The sequence below is a fragment of the Ursus arctos genome, unplaced genomic scaffold (assembly GCF_023065955.2).
Source record: "Ursus arctos isolate Adak ecotype North America unplaced genomic scaffold, UrsArc2.0 scaffold_7, whole genome shotgun sequence".
Classification (NCBI taxonomy): domain Eukaryota; kingdom Metazoa; phylum Chordata; class Mammalia; order Carnivora; family Ursidae; genus Ursus; species Ursus arctos.
In genome coordinates, this window is record NW_026623089.1 from 26,254,359 (window position 1) to 26,274,018 (window position 19,660).

Consider the following 19,660-nt stretch of genomic DNA (forward strand, 5'->3'; position numbering starts at 1 on the left):
CAGACTGAGGCAGGCCTTGATCCAGCAGCCATGAGATCATGACCTGAGCCAAAGACACCCAACCGACTGAGCCACCAGGTGCCCCCAAAATAAAATCTTGAAAAAAAAAAACCCACACAAAAAAATCTTCTATTGTTCTGGTTATTCTTATGCATTTCCACTTCCAGATGAATTTTAGAATCAATTGATTAAGTAAAAAATCTTGTTTGGATGGGACTGTGTTGAGTTTATCCATTAATTAAGGAAGGAGTGACAGTTTTATTTTATTTTGTTTTTGAGAAGTGACAGTTTCGGATCTTGAGACTTACTATCCAGGAACATGGTATATCTTTCTACTTATTCAGCAATTCTGTGTTCTTCAGTAAAGCTTTATAGTTTTGTTTTTTTCATATGCGCCTGTCTTGTTTTCTGTTGGTGGTGGTTTGGGGTTTTTGTTAGGTTTATTCTTGGCTATTTTACAAATTTTAAATTCTTTTTTGTCAGTGGATTTCTAGTTACCTTTTGGTGATTGCTGGTGTATAATAATAGCTAACCTCTGCGGGTATTTGCTACGTGCCACACGGTGCTTAAGTATCCCATCTCCTGTCATTTTTACAACAAGCCCATGCCCAGATACTATTATTTCTATTTCACAGATAAAGAAGCTGGATATCAGAGAAGTTAAATACCTTGTCCAAGTTCATATACTTACTAGAAGGTAGAGCCAGGAGCCCAGAGGCTGCGCCCTTTTCACTGTTTGCACAGCATGCTGACCCTGCTATTCACTGTAATAGGTTTTTAGTTCAGTTTTGGATTTTCTCAGGCAATGATACTGTCTGCAAATAATGACCATCTTGATCTCTTCCCATGCCTCTTGTCGGGCACACAGTTGTGTGAGTCTTATGTCATCATTTCTCAGTAAGTCCGGCCCAGCCAGCTTGTACTTCAGCACTGGAACGTATTGCCATTTCTTCCTCTTGGGATCGGGTGGAACAGGTCTTGTGTTTAGAGGCCATGCAGATGGAAAATAGAGCATAGAAGCTCTTCTCCCTGCAGGCCCCCAACACATCTTGTTTAATTCATAGATTGTACAGCGACTTCTTGTTTTTGGTGTCCTTAATTTTTCCTCTCTGTTATTCTGTCCTTCCATTGTAACAGGTTTCTGGGTTCCTACTTCTTGAGTGGAATGTGTGCATTTGGGAAGAGCTACCTCAAGATTCCTCCTCTCTAACCTGGGCCAGGATTTTAAAACCTTCTTTAGGCTGAGCTTTTGCCCTTGGTTAAAACGGAAAATGACCATGTGTGTTTCTTTGGAGGCATTTTCCAGCTGTAGGACTGCCCTCATCCATGGAGTGGCCACGAACTTGCTTTGTTGGCCCTTGTTTGTTAGGGTTGCAGTGGGAGTGTGGACACTGGAACCCAGCCTCTGAATGCCGCGTCTAGAGAGGCTTGGGCGGGGGGAGGGGGGGTGACTGAGCGGGTGTTAGAGGCCTCTGCCAGCTGTTGGAGTCAGGAGTTGCTCTTGCTTGCTAATGGGTAGCGTGCCTAGTTGGGAGAAAGAGGCCAACGGAGCCCCTAATTTCTGATCTGGGCTTCCTGACTAACCTTGGGCTACTGGTCAGTCCCAAAGCTTCAGTCCAAGTTGTGCCAGGGCCGCTGTTGCCAACACCTACTCTAGCAGGAAGCTCACTATTGGGTCTACCTGCTCTTGGCCACGGACAGGAGACAGGAGTGTCCAGTCACGTTGTGTTTTCCCTTACAAGGCATAAATACGTTTTTCCCTTTAAAAAGTAGTGCCTGCTCATTTGGAAAATAAAAGTTAAAAGAAAGAATTGCTAATTACTCTATTGCCCAAACATAATCACTGAGCATCTTAGCATGTTTTTTTCTACTCTTTCCTTTTCTATGCACAGGCTTTAAAAAAAACAGTTGTATTAAGGCTGTTTGTCCTCTACTTTTTTTTCTTATAATAGTATCATAAGCATCTTGCCTGTACTCTGGGAGCATCGTTTTAAATGATTGTGTAATATTCCATTAAGTAGATGGAAGGCCTCCTTTCTCTGTTAATCCATTTTGGTTCAGTCATCCATTAAGGTGGGTAAATTTTTGGATTGATATTTTCTAGCTCTACCACATCTTTGAGATAATGTAAAATGGACCTTCTTTTTATTTGCCTTAAACTTGACTCATTCAAGCTTCAGACAGGCCTCTTGGTCTCATTATCCTTTAGTTTGAGGAACGCAGTTGTATTTACGTCCCCTCCCTGGTCCTACAGCCTTAATTCTGGGCACACACACCCCCAGCCCTTCCAGGCAGGTGCTCCTGTGGTTGGCAGCCCCCCCCGCCCCCCGTGTACTCCTGCCCCATCGCTGATGTGCCTCTCAGCCTTCTGGTCCATGTACAGCAATTCAGGAGCATGTCTCCCCAACTGCAATGTGGGATGTTTACTGGAGAGAGAAGATTTCTTTCTCTCTCTCTCTTTTTTTCCTTTCCAGACACATACATTTCCCTTCCCCTTGGGTGGCCTGGGGTACCCCGTTGGCTGGATCTGGGGAGCTGGCGGCCTTACACTTTCACTGGCCCCGGCCTGTGTCTCTCTCCTCTCCCCTCTCCCCTTCCTGACTTCCCTTGCCCTCCTGTTCCTACTCCCCGGCCCTCCCTCACGGTGCTGTCACTGCACTCCTGCTCCCGGCTGCCCTGGCCCAGCCAGTTTGTGTGACCTTCGAGCTGCATTCCTGCTTGGGGACTGAGCCGCCGTAATGATGTCAGTGGCGCAGGTTAGCAGATGGCCGCAGCAATGAGACCTGACATGTTCTAATGACTCCCTCCTGCCCACCCTTGCCAGCCGCGCCGACGGAGGGGCTGGAGTTTCCTTGAGGCATTTTTGGAGGGGGCCACGGGAACTCGGGGGGCCCCCAGGTGCCGATGGGGCCCGTGACCTTTGCCGCTATAATATCAGTGTTTCACAAGCAGGGCGGTTCGGGAGCCCACTTGCAGCCCATCAAAAATTGATTTAATTGCAATTTTTCCTCCAATTAGGAGCACTGGAGCCTGACTAATTGGAGTAATAGAGAGTAATAAGGCTCAGATAAAAAGCCTTCCTCGGCGGCCTTTGTATCTCGTGTCAGTGCCTGTCAGAGGTCAGAGAGCTTGCATATTCTATTAGGCAGCCCGGCCTTCATTTGTACAAATTAGTTTACCCAACAGTAATTAAAATGCCAATGCGGGTTGAAGAGAACTGAATACACTTGATGGGCATGTTGGTGAATGATGTGACAGCTCTGGTGGCCTCCCTTGCCAAAGTGTGTCAGCCACGGCTCAGAGGCGGCCGGGGCCTGGGCCAGCTGGGTGGCTCCGGGCCAGCCACAGGGCACAGCTGCGAAGCACGCCACTCTGCTGCCGCCTCCGAGCCACGCAGTCGCCCCTTTCTTCTTCCACGTGGAGCCATTTGTTCAGTCGTCCATTTGTTCATCAACAAGTGCGTGAGTTCTCAGTCTGTGTCAGGCAGCGTACGAGGTGCCAGGGAGAGAAGGCAGCGGGCCGGGGCTGGGCTCAGATTCCAGCCCTGCTCGTGGCTCCCCAATGGGAGCACGTTGCACTTCCTCCCCGGGCCTCAGTTTTCTGGCCTGTAAAATGGGGCAGGTGGCACCTCCTGCACCGGGTTATGAGGCTTAGATGGGAGGAAGTTTTTGAAACCCTTTCTCAGAGCATAGTAAGTGCTCAACAAATGATGGGTGTCATTAAGAGGGCCTAAAGCAAAGCAGAGGCAGCAAGAGCCTACCTTCTTTCCAGCCTGCTCATGCCTGAGTAATTTCCCTTCGTCCCTTCCTCTTCTGATTCTCGTTTTCCATTCCTTTGAGTACCAGAACCCCTAATGCTCCTGGGGTCTCTCTCTGATGTGGGGGCTCCTGCGTCGTCTTCTTGGGCCTGAGGATAATCTCTGTGATGCCAGGTTTGCTTGAGCTAGGTGCAGGGGGCCAGGAAGGTAGGTTGGGAATGTGGAAGGTCTGGGGCAAGATGGGACATGGGAGGAGCCTAGCTTCTGATAGGGGCTTTCTCATCTGAAGACAGATTTTATAGAATCAGAATGACTTTCACTGATTTAAGATTTTATTTATTTGAGAGAGCGAGAGAGAGATTGAGAGCATGAGTGGGGAGAGGCAGAGGAGAAGGAGAAGTAGACTCCCTCACTGAGCAGGGAGCCCAACGCAGGGCTTGATCCCAGGACCCTGAGATCATGACCTGAGCCGAACAGACTGAGCCACCCAGGTGCCCCAGAATCAGAATGACTTTTAGACCCTCATGCTGAAAGAGTGTGTGCACTCGTACAAGAACATGCGTGTTTCGACATTAATGTGTCGGTATTGATGGTACTTCTCATCTATAATCTCGTCGTGGTGCTTATGAGGGATTTCACTGCCCCAACAATGTAGGAGACTGTGGCATGTGTCCTTCAGGTCTGAGTCTGGTGATGTGGGGGTTGTGTGAGGAAGCAGAGGGACCCCCTTCACAGCTTATGTCTTGCTTCCCTGTCCTTGTCGGCTGTGAGCTCCAGAGGGCCCTTTTGGTCCAGTTCCACAGACTCGTATCAAGTACTTCTTCTAGGCCAGGCACTGGGCTGAGCACCAGAGGACCCAGGAATCACCGGATGGTCTGTGATCTCAAAGGGAAGATGGGGAGATAACCCCCAAAATACCATGTGTCCCCTGAGAGCAAGATAAAGCGTGGTAGGGACTTGGAGGAAGGCTGGGCAAGTCCCCTGGGGAGCCAGCAGCTTCTGCTTCAGCACAGGTTTGCTGTCGCTATCCCTAAGACACCCCTGAGAACGCGACATGGGACTGAGGGCAAAAGCCATTTGAATCCTCTTTCCTTTCTGAGGAGAGCTGGCTTTTTCTGTAACTTCAGACTCTAAGTTGAGATTATAGCAAAGACCTTCTAATGGCTTAGACTCCCAGAGTAGTCCCTTGGGAAACGCCATTGAAAGGGGATGCGTGTGTCCATTTTGGGCGACTCTGAGCATTTGTTGGGAGCCTTTGGCACGTGGGGCACAGGGTCCAGCGCGGGGAGGACGTGGACGACCTGCTGGCAGAAGAGGGTGGGCTGCGGCCTGTGGAACAGGACGGCACTCCGTGCAGGTGAGACGGCGTGGTGGAGGCTGAGCTCGTGGGGGCAGGAGGCCGCCTGAGGTGCGCACATCCCACCCCGCCTGCTCCTAGGGCTGGGAGCACCTTATCCAGTGCGGCTCTGGGGAGGGGAGCGAATGTGCAGAAGGAGTTCATGAAACTTCCTGGGAGCTTGGCTGGCACTTCATTTTCCCTTCCTGTACGGTGGGAATCATAGCATCTCTTGGGTGAACTTACCGTGTGGTGTGAGGCACTCTTCGGGCATCCCAGGACTGCGAATCCCATCTTCTCCTGGGCTCCGTGTGTCTGCTGCACTCGGGCAAGACTGCTCGTGGGCATACCCTTATCGTCCTCTGACCCTGAATGTGGCTGATCTGTGGCTTTTGCCTGATGCCTCCTGAAGTCCATGGGAATTGGAGGGTGAGGTGGGGAGCAAGAGTGGCCGCAGGCAGGCAGGAATAGTGTGAGGTTGGCAGTGCTTGTCTGCAGCCAGCTTCACCCCTAGAGTCCTAGCAGTCCCCATGGTTTGGGTGTGAGTCCCCCCGTGTGTGTCCCCAGCGGGACCTGGCTCCAAAGCTGCTTGACTGTTGCTTACAGGGCTTGTACCGAGTGTTAAATTTGATTATATGCCTCAGGTCCCTCTACGTGCCGGGGGCGGGGGGTGGCTCTCTACTTTCCTTCCTTCTCTTCCTCCCTGCACCACAGGGTTGGGCAAGGCAAGAGGGCGGCTTTTGGAAAGAAACGTTTCTGGGTGCTGTGTCCTGGCAATCACAAAAGGCTTTTGTGTGGTGTGAAGGTGAGAGGCACTCCTGCTGGTGGCAGATGGACAGGCCCGGGGGCGGGGGCGGGTGGGCAGGAATAGAGAAGGACGGGGGTCCCAGGAGAAGGTGCTTGCGGCCCCACCCCAGCCTTCTGGGGTGTTGGGAGTGGCAGCTTCGTGCCTTCCCCCTCATCTCCGCTTCCCTTGTCACTAACTTGGACCTGTGGTCAGTCAGTGGCCTGCTACAGGCCTCCGTAGGAGACGTCTGCGCACCTGTGCTGGCGCCCCTCACCTGGCTGCACTCCTCAGAAGTCTGAAGGGCCCAATTGCCCGCTCGAATGCTTTCCAAGTGGCTATTATGTTTCTAACCCAAGGTAATTGGCTTTACCAGTTATTAATGGATTACCCTCAAGAGAAAAATGTCGAGAGGTGGGAGGTAAGGACAACATCTCCTGGCTTTGCAGTTTGGGGCTTCAGTGTCCGGTGGCTGCTCTCCAGCCTGGGAGTCACTTGGGGCATGACACAGAGGCTGTGTTGGCACGCCATTCTAGTGGAGTGGTTGCTGGCCCTCCTGTGGGTCGGGAGGAAGCTGGGAGAATGGAGCGTGTCCCTAGGGGAAGTCTGGCTTGGGGCATGGGAAGCCCCAGAGTAGCTCATGTGGCCTTTTTATCAGTCTGGGGTTGAAAAGCAGACACCGGCCCCGCAATTTTGAATGTCAGTCAGCAGCTTGGCCAGTGCCTGCCCTGACCTCTCCCCCATCGGCAGCTGGCAGGCCACCTCTGTCTGCCCCCTCCCTCCCCCGCCGAAGCCAATGGCTTTTTCAGAGCCCTTGCTACAGAAATCTCTCTGCCCACTGACCTGCTTAGGACCAGAGAGCCACAGGTGGTGGGCAGGGCCAGGGCGGATGGCTGCTGCCCGACACTGCCAACGTGTCGTTAGTGTGTCTAGCCCCTCTCACCCCAGCACCCGACCTGTAGGGACAGTGCTCTTCCCTGCCCCAGGGCTCCTGAGTGATGCCACTGCTTTCAACTGTCTTGCTCCAGGTTAGGTGTTCTAGCTAGGGTTCCCGCAGGCCTCCCTCCCCACCCAGCAGGTCCTCGGCAAAGGTGTGGTCTGGCACCTCGGTCCCCAGTGCGGTCCTGGAGCTCCAGCCAGCCTGGCTCACGGCGTAGAGCTTGCCCACCGGCTCTGTGCCTCCACCTACACATGGACCTGCAGATGGCTTGTGCTGGACTTTGTAGGGATTTAAGAGTTACTCTGGGGAAGTAGGGCACGTTGCTGCGTTCTGAACTCTGCCTGCCGTCCCGCTTGAGGGCAGTGGCGGCCGCCTGGCGCTTGCCACTCTCGCCTCCCGCCCTCGTACCAGCACACCGCCCAGCTCGCCTTTTCCTGGAATTACTGGCCTCGGATGGTTCCCTCTGCTCAGTTCGGTGCCATTACGCCTGCTCTGTGCTTGCACGTTACCTAGTTCTTAACACCGTCAGCACTGCCCCCCAACCACCTGACGTCGGACCAGGGCATCTTCTTCCCGCACCCTGCAGCCTGTTACCGGGGAGCTGTTTCGTGCAGCCTCACGGGCCTGCCCTCCCTTGGCCTGAGGGTTGTACATCCAGAGATGGGGTTTTCTGGTGGGACCCTTCTGAGTAGCGAGTTCCACTGTCCTTACACCTGTGGGGCCCCTGGGGGGTTGCAGACCTCCCTGTGCTCCCAGCTGTCTTCCCGCAGCTTCTCCGATGCCCCCCCCCAACCCCTCCTCTCATCCTGTCTCCGCACCATGATCCCCAGAGAACAAGCACTGCACTTGCCATTGTGTTGCCCTTTCCACCACAAGTTCTGACAAGCCCGCCCTGACTCTGCTCTCCTTTTGTTTGGCAGCTCTTTTGTGACAGGGACGGCTTGTTGTGGGCACTTCTCACCCTTAAGAATCTGGGACCTCAACAGGTAAGAGATTTCTGAACCACCCTGGCTTCCCGTGGGGGTGGGGCTGGAGGGGGTGGGGCTGGAGCAGCTGGGGAGGCAAAGCAAAGACCTTTAGGCCAGACCTGCCCAGGCCTCCGGCTTCCGTTGGCCACCAGGTGGTCCAGGAGGAGGCTGGGAAGTACCCAGCCCGGCCCACGACCCACTGACCACCGCCAAGGTGTGCTGTCTCTCCTGGCCTCGTTAGAGTGAGCTTGAGGAAACTGTTGGGAGGAATTTATAATAGGTAAATAATTTCACTTAGATATTAGGATAACAACAATTTGGATTTGGGCTACTTTTTCTCAAAGGGGAGCGCCTGATTACGTGGCTACGTAAAATCCCATCTATCCTAAAATAAATTTTGGAAGTGACCTACAGATCCATAAAAAGAATAATACAGAACAGTTAAAATACATCCAGGTTTTACTCACAGTTCTCTGCCTTGGCAGACTTGACGCATTCCCGTCGGATTATCTACCATTCTGTTGAGTTTTTGTTTTTTTAGCTTTTTATTTTGAAATCATTATAGATTCGTAAGTTCCAAAAATAGGACAGCAAGGTGCATTTGTAACATTAGATAATATATAGCATAATATATAAATCAGAACCAGGAAGTCGACATTGGTATAATCCACAGACCTTTATTCAGATTGTAGTGATTTCTGTGTGTGTGTGTGTGTGTGTGTGTGTGTGTGTAGTTCCGTGTGACTTTATCCCACGTGTAGATTCACATTACCATTAGCACAGTTAGGATATGGAACTGTTGGGACCCTCACCTGCCCCTTTGCCCCGTCCACCTCCCATTTCCTATACTCCCTCTCGTCCCTAACATCTGGCAGCCACTTTGGTGTTCTCCGTCTCTGTAACTGTGTCCGTTTGAAAGTATTACATAAGTGGAATAACGTATGTCACCAGCTGAGATGTGCTCCCCCCGCTGTAATTCCCGTGAGGGCACTGCGGTCGGTGCACGGAGTGGGCTTTACCTGAGGTTGCTGGGTGGCAGTCCCCCGCGGGGATGCATCACAGCGCGCTCCCAGCAAGTAGCACCCCCCACTGCAGGGCATCTGGGTTATTTTCAGTTTTTGACTGTTGCAAATTCGGCTGCTAGGAACATTTGTGTATGAGCTTTCATGTGGACCTAGGGTTTCATTTTTCTGGGATTAATGCCCCAAACTATTTGAATATCTGTACCAATTATACTCCAGCGCCGATGTAGGGGAGATCTAGTTCCCTCACATCCTCAGCAGCTTTGGGAACTGTCGTTTCTTAGCTTAGCTGTTCTCACAGGTGCGGTGTCTCGTGGCTTTAATTGGAATTTCCTTAATAGCTAATGATGACGAACCTCTCGTGTGCTTATTTGCCTTCCGCACATTCTCTTTGGTGAAATCCCTGCTCAGGTCTTTTGCCCATTTTCTCATTGAATAGTTTGCTTTTTCCCTGTTGAGATTTGAGAGTTCTTTGCATGTTCCAGATCTGAGGCCTTTGTCAGACATGGGGTTTGCCTGTACCTTTAAGTCTGGAGCTGTCTTTTTATCCTCTTGACAGGATAAAGGACCAAAATTTTAAATTTTGATGACGTCCAAATTATTGACTTTTTCTTTTTGTGCTCTTGGCATGAAGTCTGAGAAGTCTTCCCCGAGCCCCAGACCCCCACGTTGTGGTTCGCGGTGCCATGATCTACAGTACCGGTGAGGGTGCGCTCTGCCCGCCTCCTGCCTCTGCTGCTCGAGCGTGGCCCCTTTTCTCTCCGTCTCCCCAGGAAAGTATCACCCATATCTTGTTTCCCTGAAAAATCTGTTGTATTGTCAGTCTTTCCAAAAGATTTTTTTTTTAAGATTTATTTATTTATTTATTTATTTATTTGACAGAGAGAGAGACAGCCAGCAAGAGAGGAAACACAAGCAGGGGGAGTGGGGGAGTGGGAGAGGAAGAAGCAGGCTCCCGGTGGAGGAGCCTGATGAGGGGCTCGATCCCTTAACGCTGGGATCACGTCCTGAGCCAAAGGCAGATGCTTAACGACTGAGCCACCCAGGCGCCCCCAAAATATTTTTTTTAAGATTTTTTTTATTAGAGTGCGCACAAGCGGAGGGAGGTGCAGAGGGAGAAGCTGCCTCCCTGCTGAGCAGGGAGCCCAATGCCGACTCGATCCCAGGACCCGATCCTAGGACTGAAGGCAGATGCTCAACCGACTGAGCCCCCCCAGGCGCCCCTCCAAAAGATTTTTTTTTTTTTAAACACATGAGATGTCATTAAGTATGGTTTTCTCTACAACATTCTCTTGGTGGTCATCCAACCACAGGGATAGGAAACTCCCAACTTCCCCAGATGCCACATTACATCTTTGGATAGCTCTGAAAGGTCTGCCTGTCGGTCATCAGGGGTTGATCTGCTTCCAGGAGCTGTGGTCCTAGATAAGAAGCAACTTGAATTTTGCCTCTGAAGACAGGCCTTTAAATATCTGAAAACTTTACCCCTGCTCCTCCAGCGTCTTCTCTTTATCAGGCCAGAAGTCTGAGGACCTTCAGTTGTTGCTTATGAACATCAGTTAGGGTGCTTTTGGCTGTAAGTAATGAGAAGCTAATTCAAGGTGGCTCAAATAGTAAGGGGATTATTATTATCTTGAATGGAAGGAGTCTGTCCAGGAGTCGGGTGGTTCGCTGCTTCCAGGGTCGATGGGTTCGGCAGCTCAGGGAAAGCTTGAGAGCCCATTTTCTCAGCTTTCTGCCCTGCCACCTCAAAGTGGGTTTTGCCTTTCCGGAACCTCAGGCTTGTTCACAAAAGCTCTACCAACCTATAAGGCAATACCCAAAGGGAAGAAGGAAGGAAGAGGACATGTCCCTGCCTGGGGTCTCTTTTTAAGATGGGGAGATCTTTTAGAGGAGCCCCCAAGCAGACTTCTTATATTTAGTGAGCCGAAAGTGTGTTCTAGTACTCACCCCAAACAAACTGTGGCAAGGGAAATGGAATGAGGAGTCCAGATTGACCTTCTGGGCCTGGGGAAGAGCCCAGCGTCGCCCACGTGCATACTGGCAGTGGGGAAGGTGGGTGAGCACAGAATCAGATTTGGTTCAGCAAGAAAGAAAGCGAGGAAGAGCTGGGTGGGTGACCTGCGGCGTTGGTCTCCTACTTGTTCTAGGACCATTCTCACCTGGAAGTGTCTCCAGTTTCTCTGGTTACACCCTTTTGAAATGGGATGTTCACAACTGAGTAGTGAACACACCAGGTGTGAGCTGCTGAGTGGCAGGTGCTACCATCTTCCTTATTCTAGACTTCTGCTTTTGTTATGTAGCCGATGGTCACATCATACTGTTGCCAGCACAGCTGAAACTTCCAAGGCTTCGTTTGTTCTGTAGCCTCTGGGATGTGGAGTGCTTGCAGTCTGCGAACGTTGTTCCCATGGCTTGCCGTGCCAAACTCCTGCCACTGGCAACTTCTTGCTTCTGCATGGGGTGGAGGCAGAAGGAACCGCTCCTCTGGTGTGTGCTGGGGAGGCTGTGAGGGGCTACAGAGGGAGCACAGGCTGGTGGTCGGACAGACTTGGGTTCTAGAACGGACTCTACTGCTGATTGGCTCTGTGATAAGGGGGCCTGTCTGGGCCTTGGCTTCCACATTTGTAAACGAGGGGAGGCCTCGGCTTCCACATTTGTAAATGAGATTTAATTATCTCTGCTTAACAGAACTAGTATGAAAAACACATTATTTTCAAAAAGTGCCCATACGTACCTGTCCCCTTAATTCTCTCCTTCCTCACCTGCAGCTGCCTTCCACATTAGGAGCTGAGAGTTTGCAGAGGCTCAGCTTTTTAATTCTCCAAATACCTGTGGCCTTGTGACCACTAGAGGCAGAGTGGTCCTGCTGACCTCATGGCATAGAGAAGGCTCCGGGCGGTACATGAGGCTGTAGGCCACAAGACAGATGTTGCTGCTGAAAGTCAGTCTCAGTCACGTGGCTGGCCCTTGTGCCTGGCATCCTCCCTGGCCTGCGCTCAGGATGGCGAATGAGCCGGGGTGGGGGGTGTACCACCATGGCCCACTTTTATCTCTGAGGTCGAGTCATCTTGGAGGGCCTCTTCTGCCTGTGGTGTCCTCAGTGGGGGTACTCCTGGGCACAGATTTATGGTCATGTCGTTATAAGGCGCCAACTCCTTGAATAGCACTCGCTTATGAAATCCTTAGTCCTCCTAAACCCCAAACACTGGGTCTTTCCAGAATCCAGAAAGAACCCGGATGAGAAGCCGCTCCTGCACCCTTTGGATGGCCCATGGCAGGGCTGCCCCGGGCAGCACGTGGTGTGGCCTTCTCTCTGACCCTCAGACCCGCCTTTTCACCACCGAGAGGAGCCAGGCCTCGTTGAAATATCTGTCCTGTTGCCAGGGAAGCTTGGAGGCCTGAGTGGGGCAGGGCTCGAAGGGAAGATGGCCGGCTGGAGGCATCTGCTTTTGGTGGGAGGAAGCGGATGGACAGGGAGACTGTCTGTAGCTGTCTTTCCCAGAGAAGCCCAAGCAGATAATAAAGCCATGTAGAAAATAGGATTAAGGTAATGAACAGGCAGGACAGAGTTTGATCTTTCAATAATGCCAAAGCCTGACTGACAGGCCAATCTGGAAGGTGGAGCAGCACCGCCGGCAGGACTTGGTGGCGGGGCACTGTGCGGGGCTGGGTGGATTCCTTGCTTTTAACCTGTCACTGCTGAAACCTGAGGAGCTCCGGGATTTTCTCTTTTATGTGTGTGCTGTGACTTGGGGGGAAGGAGTGCTGGAGGGGCAGTTTTCCTCAGAGCATCACCCCTCTGGGGCCGCCCTCAGGATGACGGTGGGGGCTGGGACACACCTGGGGGGGGGGGTGTAGGGGCCCTGCTGGGCTTGTCTTCACCCTGCTGTCTCTCCGGGACCCGCTGGCAGGCCGCTTAGGGTACTTCTCTCCATGTCTGGGGACCCCTTCAAAGTCACCATGCATGGCTCCCTCAGCCCTTTGTTCCATCAAGAGCCCTGGAGACTCTGCTCCCCCTGCAAGCTAGGGACGGGGAGATGGTGGCTGAGTACGCAGGTCAGAGGGCAGCTGTGGGCATACAGCCATTACCTAGATGGCAAGAGCTTGGCTGTCTCTCTCTCTCTTCTTCCTTTTCTGCCTTTCTTTCCCCTGGAGTTGGAAACCATGGGCGGGGCCCAAGGACGGGGCATTTCTAACGTGTCTAAACCAGGCAGAGAGAAAGAGAGAGTCCTTTAACCAACCTGGAGGTGCCAGAGTGTTCCTGTTTCCAAGGGTAGATGGTCTTTAGGTCCAGTTGCAGGCCCGCAAGAGCTCCATCCTGACAGATAGTGCCAGCAGCCACTGAAGCATCCCTTGCTAGGCCCCATGGTCCCATCAGATCCCAAGGAACTGGGCTGAAGCCGTCCCATTCCTGAGCCTGGGGTCTGAAGGAATCCAGGCCCATCTTCTGTCCTCTGTGTGCATTTGAGCAGGAACCTCAGCTAGGTCCCAGGGAGGGTGCTGTCTGTGTGGGGTGTACCTTCCAGCTGCTGAAAGGCCTGGGAGGTCGGACTGGCCTGACATCATATACAGCCCTCCTCCCAGCTTGCTCGCACTATGCGTTCTACATTTCTGCCAAGGGCATTTGAGCCGGATTTAGCATTGGTGCAGGTGGGCAGCAGGATGGAGAGGCTGTGATCCCGGACCTGCAGGGATCCTAGTGGGTACCACCACAGCCCTAAGCCAGCCTGGGGAAGGGGATGGGGTGGGCTTAGGTGACCTGGCTACTCCTAGAGGATTGGCACTTCAAGTCGTATGCGTGCGATTATGTGTGGGCCCTGCACACATCCCCTCATCTCCCCTTCCAGCCAAGGTCATCCCCGTTTCCCATTACTCTTACATTTCTATCCTAAAGCCCTATCTTCTCTTTCTCACCAGAGTTGGGGCAGACAGGCTTCTCACACATTCTGACAGGTGCCCTCTATTTTCCCCTCTGAGCCTCTGCTCTAGCTGCCCTCTGTGCCTGGTTTCCCCCCTCGATCCTGCTTATTACTCTCCGGTGCACACAGCACCTCCACCACAAAGCCGTCCCTGATCCCAGCCCCCAGGGCTGGAGCACTCACAGGGCCGCCTCGTCGGCCACCACGGGCCAGGAACGTCTCTTGGGACCCCCGGGTGAGCACAGCAGATGCATTATCAGAGCATCTAGCGGCCTTCAGAAAGGTGAGGGGTGCCTGGCTGCAGCCCTTTCTACAGAAGGAAGCGGCGACCCGAGCACAGGCTGGGTCCCGCGCTGGGCCCAGTGTGGCTTCGTCTCGGCCTGCGCCTCCGCCTCCACCCCGGGCGGCCCGGCCCTCGGTCGGGCTGATTGGGGAACTGCCTTCTTTAAAGTACCTGCCTTCTCCTTTGAAAGTATTACTGACAGATTTTTTTCATTTTGTTTTTTCTTTAACTCTTTAAGGAACCCTGTAATTTCTTTCTTTCTTTCTCCCCCCTTTCCTTTTTCTTTCTTGTCCCCTCTGTCCCCCTGAACTCTTTGAAATTGGCTCTCTGCCTGCTGACACCAAACTGATACTTTGCGTTTCACTTCTCCTTATCCCTTTATGGCAACAGATGTTGAAATTTTGTATCCTTTTATCTGCCCGGCTGCCCCTTCCTGTAATTACGGGCCCCTTGTTAGCAGTACAAAGTGGGCTGCCCGGCTGCCTGGCCTTTGAGCCATTGTGTCTGAACACGTGTGCGCGGGCAGGCGCGGAGGGCCGTGCACGCACACACACATGCAGGGGAGAGGCTGTGGGCTCGTGCAGGGCCCTTCCTGCTCGCCGGATGGGGCTGAGGCAGGCGAAGCTTCCATGGGCTTCTCCTTGTCTCCACCACTCTGGTGTTACATTTGGGGCCTAACATGCCTCCTTAATTCCCACCCTCCCCACCAGAGGGCTGGACAAGGCCAGGTCCTCCCGGCTGAGAAGCCTGGTGACTCCCGGCCCCTCCCAGAGTTCCTGCACCCGAGGGCTGTCATGGTCGGAAAGCCAGATCCCGGCCAGACCCGAGTGCCTGCCCGGTGCAGACATGGTGCCGGCACCCCGGCTCTGCCCCTCTGCAGGGGCGGGTCCTTCACCAGGGCCATCCCCCTGCTCCTGTCATTGCCTGTCTCACTTCTGTCACTCCCTGGAGAACCACTCCATGCCCACAGGCCGAAATGTTTTATCTGTCCTCTTACGTAAGACTTTCATTTCTCTCCTGGGATCCACCCGGCCACCCCTTGTATTGTTAGTTGGATACATGACAGACTCCCTCCCTGGACTAAAAACTCCTGGAGGGCAGGGAGAGCTCCTTCAGTCATCCCTGACGTCTCCCAGTAGTTCGCTAAAGCACACTGCCTTGTGTACAGAAGGTGCTCACTTAATGACTGGTGCTCAAAGGAAGGAAGAGCAGGAAGGAGAGGGATGGGAAGGAGGAAAAACCTCCAGTCCTCTGAGTGGCCGTGTCTGGGCCAGCTTGCATCTTCAGGCCCTCTGTGCCTGGGAGGCGGGCTGCGGGAAGGTGAACTGTGTGTCACTCTTCCATCCTTGCCCTCCCCTGAAAGCTTACTGTTGCGTCTCAGGGTGACGCATGCCAGGCGGAGGAAGGAGAACCTCTAGGATCCCCAGGGAACACCCTCAGGAACCCCGTGTGTTAACAGTGGCTGTAAAATGGTGTGGGGGCCACAGGCCGTTTAGATGCAGGCTGGGAGGGGGACGGGAATCTGGCTTCTCCTGGCTCGGCGCTCGTAGCATAGGAGGACTTTCTGTGGCTGTGGCTTGTACTGGGAGCACAAGCAGGCCGGTCAGGGAGGCAGGTGGAGGCTGGGATGAGCGGCCTCGGGGAGGGTGGGCACCCACTTCCAGCTCAGCAGGGCCCAGACCAGGAGAGGGAGGGGCCCTCCCAACTGGGACATCTGGGTCTTCAGGGCCAACACCTCCAGTTAGCTGTGCCTAGATGACCTCTAAAGATGGTGATGGAGGGGTCCGTGTCTTACTAGATTTCCTTCTCCCTGTCAGGAAGCTCCTCCCTAGGCTCCCTCTTCCCTTGAGCTGGACTTGCTGTGCCGCAGGGTGGGAGCCCTGGTTCCCTCACCTGCTCGCCCCCTCAAGGCCCCTGGGATGAGGCCGCCCTCTGCTTGTTCTTCCTGCCCAGGTACTCTGGGGCCTCCCAGAGCGCGCTGCAAGCCGGGCCTCCTCTCGTTCCTCAGGCTCACAGGGGTGGCCCCATCTGTCTTTCTCTTTCCCTGGGTGGAAAGAGAATTGCTGGAGTCAGGCTCAGGAGAGGCTGGGGTGTGGAGGCGCCCCCCCCCCCCCCAGCGGCTCCTGGAGGCCCCGTCTTTGTGTGCAGAAGTTGTAAGGGAATGGACTTTTTGTCTGGGCCTCTGTAGTGACAGAGCCGGCCCTTGCTCCTGTCTTGGCCCGGGACTCTGAGGGGGCAGTCCTGTTCCCACACAAGTTGTGCGACAGCCAAGGCTCTGCACCCCCCTCCCACCCCCCACAGTGGGAGGCCGAGAAGCATTCTTGACATTCTTTCCAGAGAAAAGGGGTGAAACGTCTGAATTTGGGGGTCACTATGTTATACAAATTGCAATCTAATCGTTTTTACAAGAACACACTTGCAGGAAGAAAAGGAGCCCAAGAGGAGGGGCTGAGGAGACAGCTTGTTTTGTCCCCCTTTCCCCCAAAGTTTGGGGCTATTGTCGGGCTGATCTTGCTCTCTTCCCCAGAGCTGTTGAGCTAGAGTTTTCTAGTTAAATTGGTCTCGGGGTGGGGGCCATGAAGGGCCCACGGTGCCATCTCTGTTTGTTTTCCCAAATCAAAGCCCCAGCAGGGCTCCCGTGGCAGGGCTGGGCCGTGCCGTTTCCCAGAGCCGGGGTGTCCACAGACGCTCTGGGCTTCACCTCCCGGCCACTGCACAGCAGTCTTGAGGGTCCCAGGCCCAGAGGCAAAAGAAATTGTATCTTTTTATTGGCCCATTTGAAGTGTGTGTGGCCGTTTCAGAGAATCCGAGCACCGGGCAGCAGCAGAAAGAAACTCTTCTGTCTTGGCCCAGGCTGGGCCAGTGGACAAGGGGCTCCGGGACTTGTGCTGGCCTCGGGGGGCTGGTGCTCACTCTGGCCCTCCGATTTCCCCCAGTGGGCAGGGTTCTGTTTCTTATCGCAGACGCTGGCATGACCCTTTCCAGGGGTGGCTTAGATACTGGGCGGGGGCCCAGGGTGGCAACTTGGTCTGGGTATTGGCCCTGATGCTGCCAGTCCTGACACCACTGCCCCTGTCCAGCCCACGGGTGCCCAGCTGTCTTTCCCTCTAAACCCTGGGACCAGGGGTAGGCAGGTAGAGCCATGCTGGGCTTCACGCCCCCAGCCCCCACTGCCTTTCATCTTCTGTTTCAAACAAACATGAAATTACTTCTGCAGATTAAAGGGGAGAGCTCCTCAGTCATTCCTGAAGGCCTCACTAATGGAAGGGGCAGGGCCCCCAAATCTGGAAGGAGGGAGAACTGGAGCCAAACAGCCCCTACCGGGTGTGCACAAATGTCCAGAAGTACCTATAAAAGAGAGGTGGGGGTAGGGGACGGACTCCTATGGGGACTCTGGCCTGCCTGGTATGGGTCAGTCACGGCTGGTGGCCCCTCTGCGAAGGCAGGCCCTTCCTAGGAGCCAAGGTCAGCGATCACTAGGAGATGCTGATCTGGGGGTAGTGGCCTTCTGCCTGATCCCTCAGGGTCCCCCACCACAGAGGCTTACCTTCTACCTCAGAGAAAGAGGAACACCTCCTCAAGGAGGCTGGGGGCAGGGGTGCTGACTTAGGACCTGACCTCCCACCGACCGCAACAGTGTCCCTTGGTGTGTGTGTGGGGGGTCACCTCATTGCCCAGGGCTCAAGGGGAAAGGTGGAAGGGAACCCCAAGCCGTTGCCTCTGTTCCTTCAGCTTCTGGGGAAGATGGTGGCTACACTGGGGAGAAGGGAGGTTGAGGGTCAGAGTTGGTGCGAGCTGGAAGGCCTGGGGCTGCAGTCTGCTTTCACACTTGTGGCTCACAGCCTCTGCCTCAGCCCTGTGGTGAGCACTACGTGTGAGATCACGGAGTCCTCCCTCCCGCCGCCGTCACCGCGGCCTCTTACCTGGGTGTCCCTGGGAAGTGTTCATGGCCTTGCTTCTCTTGTTCTGCTAGGGAGGAGAGCCCAGCATCTCTTGGGTGAAAGTGTGGGATCAGGTCTGGAGGGTGCCCCTCTTCATCCCCCCCAGTAATTCTGCAGAAACTCCCTGCTTCTCCCCGTTCCCTAGCCACAGGGATTAGCGGGTGCACTTGATGTTGAGGGGTAGTTGCTAGGGCCAGAAGGCCCCCCTACGTGGTTGCTAGGGGTCTGGCATCAGGGCGAGGGGTCTGCCCACTGCCGCGGTCACGGAGGGAATTACACAGTCACAAAGAAATTGTTCTTCTCAGTAATCTGCTCTCGGCCACTGGGAGGGGTGAGGGTGGGGGAGCACGCTGGAGCCCAGCAGGCCAGGGGCTGTGATCACACAGGCGTGCTAGCCCCGGGCTGGGGGCCAGCCGGGCCAAGAACACCAGGGACCAGCCTGCTAAGCTGCTTTCTCAGCGATTTCTCTCCCCAGACACAAAGGTGTTTACTTGTTTTAACATCTCCTGGGACTCCCCTTCTCCCTTTGTGTGGTCTTTATCCCAATGAGGTTTGAGCCCCAGATTACAGGCAGGAATTAAGGCATGGGGCTCAGGCAGCTCAGAACGGCATGACCCGCAGGATCAAGAAGTATAAAGTAACCAAGTGTGTGTGCGCACGCACGGGAGGGGGCTGGCCCGTCCGCAAGGCCCATTCTTCCTCCCCGAGGAACAGAGGAACAGCAGCCAGGCGGCGAGCAGGTGTGATGCTGGGGCTGCTGGGCTGACAGAGGCCTTTAGCTGGGGGAGGGGCAGGCACTGGGACTGGGGTGACAGGGTAGGCGTCCTGGGCCATTTCTTCCCTTGGCCCCTTCCTAAGGAAGCCTGATTTTCACTCAGGAGAGAGAGCTGCATTTCCCCAGGGACTGAGGCCGTTAGGCTACAAGCTGGTGTGGGGGCCAAGATGGGACAGCCTCTCATCCTCTGTTCTCTCCCCAGTGGGCAGCTAATGACACACCTGGGAAGTGACTTCCCCCCAGGGGCTGGGGTGTTGGATGTCATGTATGAGTCCCCTTCCACACTCTTGTCCTGTGGCTATGACACCTACGTTCGCTACTGGGACCTCCGAGCCAGTGTCCGGTGAGTGTGCTAGGCAGGAGGTGGGCAGCAGTCCCGGCCCTCCCTCCGTCCCTCCTGGTGCACCCCCAGAAGGCACGGGCCCTCCAGGTGGAGGCTAGGAGCGGCAGCCAGCAAGGTCGGATCAAGCTGAGACTCCCCGCTTGGCAGCCCTGGTCCCAAAGCCTGGGAGACCATAGCCACCAGGTGCTGATTAAGAGCCCCAGGAGTCGTCAGGGTCCTGTCCCTCAGCATTTTGCCTTTCTGCCCTGCTGCCTAAGTCCTGTGACGCATAGCCAGCCGTGTGAAGCACAAATGAAGGCCTCATCCGGCCTGGGGTTCGGGCACTGGCAAGAAAGAGCCCCTTACAGAAGCAGCTCTCCCCCCTTAAGTGTAGTGATCAGCTTCTGTCTCCTGGACAGGAAGTGTGTCATGGAGTGGGAGGAGCCCCACGACAGCACCCTGTACTGCTTGCAGACCGACGGGAACCACCTGCTGGCTACTGGTTCCTCCTACTATGGGGTGGTGCGGCTGTGGGACCGGCGTCAAAGGGCCTGCCTACACGTAAGCGCGCCGCACACCTCACCTCCGAGATGCCACGACTCCTTCCTTA

General features: G+C 54.4%; 1 protein-coding gene across 1 annotated transcript in view; it reads left to right on the forward strand.

Annotated features, from left to right (window-relative positions):
• The window catches only part of FBXW4 (F-box and WD repeat domain containing 4), a 79,650-nt gene that overhangs the window by 59,065 nt on the left and 925 nt on the right, over positions 1–19,660 (forward strand). The window contains exons 6-8 of the mRNA XM_026493931.4: positions 7,738–7,803; positions 18,931–19,071; positions 19,470–19,611. Coding sequence (XP_026349716.2) covers positions 7,738–7,803; positions 18,931–19,071; positions 19,470–19,611 — 349 coding nt within the window. The remainder of the gene's footprint in view (positions 1–7,737; positions 7,804–18,930; positions 19,072–19,469; positions 19,612–19,660) is intronic.